The sequence below is a fragment of the Pecten maximus genome, chromosome 9 (assembly GCF_902652985.1).
Source record: "Pecten maximus chromosome 9, xPecMax1.1, whole genome shotgun sequence".
NCBI lineage: Eukaryota > Metazoa > Mollusca > Bivalvia > Pectinida > Pectinidae > Pecten > Pecten maximus.
The window spans coordinates 10,437,331-10,447,839 of record NC_047023.1 but is presented as its reverse complement, the minus strand read 5'-3'; the positions used below and the strand labels follow the sequence as shown (position 1 = coordinate 10,447,839).

The 10,509-nt window shown below is 35.0% G+C and overlaps 1 protein-coding gene across 1 annotated transcript; it reads left to right on the top strand.

The window, feature by feature from the left end:
- Positions 1–2,309: 2,309 nt before the first annotated feature.
- Positions 2,310–10,287, top strand: LOC117334468 (calcium and integrin-binding protein 1-like). The gene is made up of 7 exons (XM_033894111.1): positions 2,310–3,060; positions 5,519–5,553; positions 7,566–7,665; positions 8,014–8,158; positions 8,832–8,950; positions 9,101–9,189; positions 9,615–10,287. The coding sequence occupies exons 1-7, from the start codon at positions 3,010–3,012 to the stop codon at positions 9,634–9,636; spliced, it is 561 nt and encodes a 186-aa protein (XP_033750002.1). The 5' UTR covers positions 2,310–3,009; the 3' UTR covers positions 9,637–10,287.
- The last annotated feature ends 222 nt before the right edge of the window (positions 10,288–10,509 follow it).

Here is a 10,509-nt window from a genome sequence, read left to right as displayed (position 1 = left end):
TGGGTCTGTAAAATGCTGGGGTAAAGGGCTACCAAGTTTGTTCAAATGAATGACCTTGACCTTCATTCAAGGTCACAGGAGTCAAAAAGACTAAAATCTTGAAACGACTTCTTCTCAATAACCAAGAGTCCCATGGAGTTAATATTGGGTCTGTAGCATGCTGCGGTGAAGGGCTACCAATTTGTTTTCAAATGAATGACACTGACTCACATTCAAGGTCACGTCGATCAAGTATGCTTAAATCTTTAAATGACTTTTAGTGAAAAGCCAAAGTGCAGAGAGACATTATATTGGTCCTGTAGCATGCTTTCAAATAACTGCAGGATCCATATATGAAAAGATCACTGCATTGCAGGTGAGCGATTTGGGCCCATTGGGCCCTTGTTCCTGATATAGATAGGAATGTCGTTGTTTTCTCTGTAGAAACGTAAATCAAAAGAATATTGAGATTAATTGTACTAAAGAAAATCTCCATCTACAAACTAACGTCATAAATGCATTGTTGATATAGGTATATGTAAGATTAATTTCATCCAACAACTGGCGGATTTAAGGAGGGGGGCGCATTCCCTAAAATTGTATGAATCTATCGTGAAATACATTAGAATACAGGATTTTGCATTTACCTGCTAAAATTTTTTCACGGAGGAGTAACGTAATTTGGCACGCCCCCTAACTGAAAATCCTGTATCCGACCTTGCCAACCTATTTCAAAGAAAATCTCCGAACGCATGCAATAATGCTTTCCGGAATACACCTGTCCGTCAAGCTCTTGTCAGAAACTCTAGGACACTTCTGAAATAGACTGTATGTCAGAAGGTCTGACACAATATACTGTACCAGTCTGTATGTCAGAAGGTCTGACACAATATTCTGTACCAGTCTGTATGTCAGGTCCGACACAATACACTGTACCAGTCTGTATGTCAGGTCCGACACACTATACTGTACCAGTCTGTATGTCAGGTCTGACACAATATTCTGTACCAGTCTGTATGTCAGAAGGTCTGACACAATATTCTGTACCAGTCTGTATGTCAGGTCTGACACAATATACCGTACCAGTCTGTATGTCAGAAGGTCTGACACAATATTCTGTACCAGTCTGTATGTCAGGTCTGACACAATATACTGTACCAGTCTTTGTGTCAGGTCCGACACAATATACTGTACCAGTCTGTATGTCAGAAGGTCTGACACAATATTCTGTACCAGTCTGTATGTCAGGTCTGACACAATATACTGTACCAGTCTGTATATCAGAAGGTCTGACACAATATACCGTACCAGTCTGTATGTCAGAAGGTCTGACACAATATACTGTACCAATCTATATGTCAGAAGGTCCGACACAATATTCTGTACCAGTCTGTATGTCAGGTCTGACACAATATACTGTACCAGTCTGTATGTCAGAAGGTCTGACACAATATACTGTACCAGTCCGTATGTCAGAAGGTCTGACACAATATACTGTACCAGTCTGTATGTCAGAAGGTCCGACACCCTATTCTGTACCAGTCTGTATGTCAGGTCCGACACACTATACTGTACCGGTCTGTATGTCAGGTCCGACACAATATACTGTACCAGTCTGTATGTCAGGTCCGACACAATACACTGTACCAGTCTGTATGTCAGGTCCGACACAATATACTGTACCAGTCTGTATGTCAGGTCTGACACAATATACTGTACCAGTCTGTATGTCAGAAGGTCTGACACAATATACTGTACCAGTCTGTATGTCAGGTCCGACACAATATACTGTACCAGTCTGTATGTCAGGTCCGACACAATATACTGTACCAGTCTGTATGTCAGAAGGTCTGACACAATATTCTGTACCAGTCTGTATGTCAGGTCTGACACAATATACTGTACCAATCTATATGTCAGAAGGTCTGACACAATATACTGTACCAGTCTGTATGTCAGGTCTGACACAATATACTGTACTCGTCTGTATATCAGAAGGTCCGACACAATATACTGTGCCAGTCTGTATGTCAGAAGGTTCCACACAATATACGATTCCAAGCCAGTGTCTTTTTAAGAAGGTCTGACTCTGTATGCTTCATATGCACTTCAGAAAGTCCATATCAAGTGTTAAGCATTATTCCCCTTCTCGGATTGTATGTAATCTGATATCTATCCATGGTATATTAAAATATATGGTTTAACATTGATAGTTCCTCGTGAATATCTAATTGATGTTTCTCCGCTCTGTTGAATACATTATGTATGATGAGCGACCACAGCTATGGCCTATATCCTAGGCACGGTATCGACCCGCTGTTGTACCCGGGAAGTACGGTGTATACCATAGGTTAGCGATTGGACGCTCTTTGTCCCGAAGATAACACAGTATTTCATCTTGTTTCATTGTTTGGTTTGATAAATAATTTCCTGCTTTGATACCACAGTGTTTGATGTACGTTTAGTGGTTTGTGTGAAACGACAATCATATACCACGACAACTGGCTGTGTCCATCACCAGAGTTTTTTTTTCTCACAATGCAGATGTCGTTTAGAGGACAGAATATTTGGCTAATTACAAATACATATGAAGTATGATGCTGCAGCTGTGTGGTCTACTTGAACTGGGAATATGTTAATGCTCAATTGAGCGTTGCTTGCATACTTACATTAACACCGAAGCGACATTGACAGGAAAACCTGGTTCTCTCTTAAGTGGCTATTTGACGACTGTAACATTACGCCGTTTTATATGCGCAGTTTATGAGGTGACTTCTATTTGTATTTGCTTGTTGCAATGTAAACCACACATAGCCAGTAATTTATGGCGTTTTAAACACTCGTGGCTTAGCGTTTATTACGTTTAAACATTCGTGACACGTTAAGTAATCTCAAGTGTATTGATATTTGGCTGGAAAGATACCTGATTTTCTGAACAGATTGTATAATATAAGGAAGTTTAAAAATATATGTAGATACGTCTGTTTTACCTGATATAACCAGAGGGTAAAGCAGGCATCTACAGACAGTATGGGTACGACTCAGAGCGTATTCAGTGAGGAGGAGTTACAGGATTACCAGGTAAGGAATACCATTTATATATTATTATATATTAATTAATTAATTAATTAATTAATTACTAACATTAACTGGTCGTTATAATTGATCAGGAACAGTGGTTTCTAATGACAATGTAGACATAAAATAGGTTTTATCAGAACTATATAACATTGTTATTGTGACTCAAGATAGCAACACATGGTTTTGATAAGGTAGATATCGATATATGTAAACCTTGTACAACAGATGGCTTGTTATCTATATAGATATTGTAGGTATATATATACAGTTAGCCATATGTTATATATGTTTGGACCTAAGTAACCTTCACAGTGTGTTATGACGGAGCGGTATTAATTCTGTTAAGATGTTGTTCAGCATATAATTATTGAAATGATTTATGCACGGTTGCGAACTTGGCTTAAACGTAGATTTAGATTATTGAAGATAATTTCGCTGTTGGTAGAACATTTGTAAATTACAATTTGGCTAATTCATATAAGAGGTGTTGCACATTGACTGTAAATGATGCCACATTCAAATAAACATTTTAGAACATCAGTTTAAATTAAAAGTTTCATGGCGTCCATATATGCCTAAATGTATTTGAAAATTTTAAACTTGATCGCTATTCTATAACTGGTAGCAGCAGTTTAATTTGCCTATCAATGCATCTTAGATTGTTAATTCATATGTGTGAACCCATGTGTACGAAACCTCGAGTATATTCCTTTTTTTAGTTCTATTTTTCGTGGAAATCATGTAATCAAATAGGAAGTGCACCTGTCGCCATACTAATAGGGTTTTATCGTAGTATATGATCTTTTGTAAACATTACCTTATAGCTAAGTATATATATATCTATATCTAGTATCATTTCAATGTTTAGTGTACATACAACATCTGGCTAGTTGAGCTAAATCTTTATTCAAAACTAATTCAAATGTACTATACATTTTTATAATTTGGGATCGGAACTCATATTAATTCATTTCCCAAAAAACACCTGAATAATTATTACATTGAACGATAATAAAAAGGAAAAGAAATCTGCGCTTTAAGATGAAAAGGTGCACTGTTACATGCTAAGTAAATATTGAAATAAAAAACCAAGCCAACCGACGTCGAAACTGCTAAACTATTTGTTTACTTTCTGCTATGAAATTTAAAATTGTGCAACCTAATAGGAGATCACTATAAAAAGAGGGAAGCGTCTGGTATCCGACTCTAAAGAGGGCTCAGAAAGGATACCAGACGCGTTAATAGTGAATGTACATTAATATGTTTACGGATGTACGAGATGTGCTAATGATAGTATACCGAATGGCGCGTGACCCCGTAGTCTAGGATACGAGATCTATTCTCATTGTTTCAAAATTCATACTGTAGTGTTAGCGAAATGGGTTAAGTTAAATGGCTAGAAAGTGGGACTTCATGTACTGTAAAGCTGATGATATAAAGTGCGGAATGTAATGAAATACAATATAGACACCTCATGTGATTGTGCTTTCCTTTTGAGACTGTTTATTTATATCATTCACCATTGTATTGAGACACGAAACTTTTCACTTATAGCCTTGGTCACGTTTACAGCCTTTCTTATCTCTGACACCGAGGCGAAGTACAGAGTAATATAATTCCCCCTAGTTATACCCTGCTTTGAAAAGTGTTACATGGCTAATTTATTTTTTGGTATGAGTTTCTTTTAGCCCACTAGAAAAAAAAGAATTTTAAGTTCTTTTTTTTTCTAGTGGGCTTTAATGGTTGTCAACTGCATTGTCATCTTGTTGTCAATGCTATTGTAAAAATATAAGTGAATTGTTTCAGTACGCTATATTACTTTTGGGAATAATGGTAAACAATATGTAAGATATGTACAATAATAACAATATACTAAACTTCACACAATGATATATTGATACAAGAAGTTACTTTTAATAAGGGAGAATATCGATCATTTAATTATCAAAATTACAATAGGAATACATCATATATGCTGTAATAATCTAAAAGAAAGATTAATAGAAACCTTTAGATACTTTGGGACCGTAACTCGAGGGAAAAGCATTCCCAGGTTAAAAAATACCGACATACCGAGTCCGAAATGTTGCTTTTGTCTAATCTCCTACTGTGTGAATTATTTTCTTTACTTTTTATCTGGTAAAAGTGTGTATACCAATATCATAAGTATGAGGGATTACATTTCCACACAGCATTATGTCACCTGACACAAAATCAATCCTAGGGTTTGGCATTTTTGCAGAAATATTTTTAAATCAAGATCTTTCTACTTGGAATGTTCATTTTCCTAAACTACAAAAATGATAAAATAAATCTGGTACGAATTTTCTATACTCATCAATTTACAGGTCAGGTTAAGAAGGTTCATCAATCAATCAAATTAGGTATATATATATTTTAGATATACCAAGTCATTAATTCAATATATGTAACATCTCATTTTCTGTTTGTTCAACAGGATCTGACATATTTTACGAAAAAGGAAATTTTACAGTAAGTATAAAAATAATATTCATAATAGATCAAAACATACTGCAGCGACAAAGCTTCCATTATAAGCTATCTAATACTCGCATGCCCATCACAACAGATATTAACCATAATTGCTACCTTGTAACACATTCATATAGAATGACAAAATAACGTTCTAAAAATTATGCTGGAGACTATTCGATGTTTCCAGATGGACTAAATATATGTTAATACCGTTCATTATTAAGAAAATGCATAAATTTTATTTTTCTTATATGGAATATCAAATAAGTAGAAAAAACAAGGCTTATATGCAATATTTAATAGGTATTTTCCACTATTGAAAGTAAAAAAGCTCCGTGCGTAGTATAAAATCATATTCCTTATTACGGTCAAATATTAAAGTGTTGTGTTGATTACGTGTGTAGTCCATTTTCGTCTCCAGCTTATTTACATCTCTGTTTATTTGTGAACATTTGTACATGTTATTGTAATGAAGCTTATTACTGTTCTGTTTGTGTTCCACTATTTGTCTATGTGTAAAGATGAATTTCGTAACCAGTTTCAACATATTTACATTTGTATAGTAATTCTGTACACAGACTATACTGCCATTAAAACTATAGTGAAGCTTATTACTGATATGTTTGGATCATACCATTTGTCTATGTGTAAACATGAATTTCGTAGCCAGTTTCAATACATTTACGTTGTATATAATAATTATGTACACATATACTGCCATTAAAGCCATATATATAGTAGCACGATATTTTTCATTCGTTAAATCGCTGTTCATTCTAGAATTTCAGTATTGCACTGGCTAGCCAATTTATCAAATATATATACTTAACATTATATAATAATCACTGTTCCTGATTAAATCTGTGTTATCATTCGAACGAAAAATGCCAAAAGGATTAGAAAAAAAGAGCAGAGTTTCATAGTATTGGAGCAGTCGGTCATTGACAGTGCCCATCACGTGTGTTGTCCGGAAGGTTTTTATTTGTTTATCCATAGATGCAATAAGAGGAATTGTGTCTCTGATTGTATTAAATGTATTGTTTTAATGTGTACAGATACATTTCGTAGCCAGCTTAAAGATGTTTATATGTGTATAGAATATATGTATACAGATTACTGCTATTAAAACTATATAACTTTATATGTTAACCTGCTAAATGGTACCACTGTCCGATCATTTCCAGCATTGCACTGGCCGTCTGATTTATCAAATACATATACTGTACAATACAGTATATCAATATCATTACCCCTTGTTAAACATATGTTATCCTTCGAACGAAAAATGTCAAAATGATTTTTAAAAGGTACTAATGTTTCTTTGGTTGACATATGAAATATAAACTAGAAATAGGGTGTAGCTCTGCTCCTGGAGGGACCACGGAACCAAATGATTTCCCATAGACGGTAATGTTAACATTTATCACTGTACTGCTTAAATGGAGTTTTCAACACTGGTCCAGTAGCAATAATTTGAAGTATGTCATCTCGGAAACCTCTAAATGGAATTATAAAAAATTCTACCAATTTGAACTTTTTTTAAATGGGGGCCGACATCTTGTATTGAAATCAGCACCAAAAATTCATCTAAATTAACAACAAAATACACACTTACTTACCTCCCCCTGACAAAAACAGGCTAGCAAAAAAATAACTGTTTTTATCTATATTTTACATCTATAGGTATTGCCCGACCCACATATTAAAACTTTGGAAACTTCTCTCACCTTAATATCCAATCAGTAGGCCTCCGATGTATTCACCTTCCTATTAAATCTTCTGCCAAACGGGGAAAACCCACATTCTATTTTTGATTTGGTTCTGTGGTCGCTGGACATTTCAGTCACAGTGGTTAACTATAATACTGTATTTAAAAACAATATAGTTAATGATGTATGTTAAAATCGTATGACTTTACATGTTGACATGTGATTCACGTTGAAGTAATACATGTACAATAAAAACATGCACCATCCTCTTCCCTTCCTATTTCTGTAATATATTTACAGTGTATTTAAGATCTTCCGAGGGCTGTATCCAGACGCCGTAGACAGAGACCGCAATGCCAAGATAAGTGAGGACCTGGTGATGTCCCTGCCAGAACTCAAGGTTTAGTTTGTATATGCTACATAGACAAACGTATTCTTTCTTAGAAGTTAATGCTGTTTACCTGATAATGACTTTGGTCCATCATCTGTTCATTATCCAAAGGACATTATACAGTATAGCGGGTGGAAACTAAAATAAGTACATATCATCGTAAAATATACTTAAATTTCTTGCCTATTAATTTTTTAGTGCAGTCTATCATTTTGCATTGAATATGCATTAAATATTCCTTAGAATGATACAAAGAAATGTTTAAATTGAGGGCGACATGCTAGTCGGCGGTATTAGCTGTCTGTGGTATATCGTTAAATGGCCGACGATGACAACGTATGTGTTTAATAATTGTAGATGAATCCGTTTAAGGACCGTATAGTGAAGGTGTTTTCTTCAGAGGAAGGTGGATTGTCTTTTGAAGATTTCTTAGATATGATGTCAGTGTTCAGTGAAAAAGCTCCCAAGGAAATAAAGACACAATATGCCTTCAAAATATATGGTAAGTTAATAATTAAAAATTCATTAAAAAGAGAAGTTATGCTGTTGAAGCTATTGGAGAATCGACTGTATTACTTTGATAATTTTACTTTGAAATATGATATCAAAACCCCAATACACCATCACACACCGAACAAGAGTTAGCAGTTGACAACATAGCTCTGCGAGTGGGTCGAAATTAGGAATTAATTTTTCAAAAGTAGGTCAAAGTTCACGGCTAAGGTCAGGTCAGCAAAAGCAGTAGCAATGGAAAGATGTAATCACGAGGAAGATATACGTTAAATACCTAAGCTGTATATCCTCATTAGTATTGACACCACACTGTTATATAAAAACTTTACCCTAGCTGTCTACGAACGCCGACGTCGACGCCAGGGGATTGCATTAGTTCTCCTGGACTTCGTCTTGGCGAGTGAATAAGAAACAATTAGGAAATAACTACACTTTTTAGAGGATATTCTGAAGAATTTAAAGATTGTTTTTAGATATTGAATGTTTTTGAAATTACACGAACTTGACCTATTTCTGTATATAATGAACCGGTGAGTGCCACTATCCATAAGAATTCAGATTTTGCACAATGTCACCATTACTCAAAAATACGATATCGAATATGTTACATCAATAATAACATAATGGCAGCGTAACTTTCCTAAGCTTTACATCTCTTTCAGACTTTGATGACGACGACGCGATATCCCGCGAAGATCTGGGGAAAATGGTGACACGATTGAGTTCCTCGCAAAACGAGACGGTACTGAAAGATGAAGAGAGGGATAGGCTAGTCAACGAGGTAGGCTTTATATCTCCATTACATGGACAAACGTGGACTCTGTGTTAAAATATGATGAAATATTACAACCATAAGTACTAACACGAACACCACTTTAAAACTGCACGTAGTTATTCTCTGAGCCATATATACGCCCATTTTCTGTTGTAGATCCTGAAAGAGGCTGATCTAGATAATGATAACTTGATATCATTTTCAGAATTTCAACATGTCATCTCAAAAGCTCCTGAGTTTGAGAGGTATGTGTAGTGATTTACAGGAAAAGGAACATATTTACGCCAAAGTACCGTTGGGCTTCAAAATTCAAGACCCCATTTTAGCTTGGTTGAAAATATTAGAATTGTTATTTACATCTAGGTCATGTTAATCCCGACACCGCATTGTTAGTTCATTTCGATAGAAAGTTATGAATATGACAAACGAAATTGCAAAACGTTAGGACAATTGGACTAGAGAGTTCGATATTGGGCAACTGGATTTGTAGTAATAATCGGATTAGAAGTGATTTGATATTGAGCGTTACAAGACATCGGGACAATCGGACTGGTAGCGACTCGATATTGGGAAAATCGGATCGGTAGTAACATGACATTCAGATTTCTATTCTATAGTGTAAAGTGTTGAATGCATTGCTTCATTATAATGCCTTTGATTTTAATTTCAGCTCCTTCAGGATACGGCTTTAACCGATTCAATGCACACATGAAGACATCGGGTACGGTAGCGAGCAAATGTATGAAAGCGGAAATATTGACAATGTGTATGAAAGTATATCTTTTTCATGTACGGAATTTGAAGAATGTTTTGTTATTCATTTAAGTTCATTTACCTCATTGCATACTTCACCATTCATCCTTTTCTGCGAATTGGTTTGTTATCAAATACATAACCGCGGGAATGTTATCCAGTATTCCATCTTCATCGTTAATTATGATGTATTCCATGCCATGGTAACACTGCCTTTCACATTTCATTACATTATATGCAGACTGGAACAGCAATTATACTTTTAATCTATATATAACTCTTATCTGAGTAACATTTATCATTGATTGCTCTGAATTGGAATCATATCAAACGGAAATATTCATCTATCATAATTTTCACTTTATCTATCAAGCTAACTCTTTAGTATATGTTATTCCCCGCTCGGACATGCAAATGTCAACTACCCGATTATATGGGGTGATGCGATTTCCTCTTACATGGAGATGGTTCTGACCCGCTTCCGTTCGAGGCAGCAGATATGAAATATGAATCTGTAATAATTGTTATAATTGTTATATATATATATAAATTTTGTACATTTACATAATATACTTTGTAAATAAAGTTCAATATAATTTGTTCTTTTTATTTTGCCGTTCTATCGTGTACAAAAGTCAGTTGGGTTAATTTCCGTTGAAAAAAAAAGCATAATAACGTGAAGCTTTCGCCTAGGAATGTGAAACTTTAAGTTTCTTCTAAACAGTATAGACATAAAATATATTACTTGTTTACTTATATAGAGTCATCAGTAGACGCTAAAAGGATATCTGAATCGTCGCGGATAATGAAAA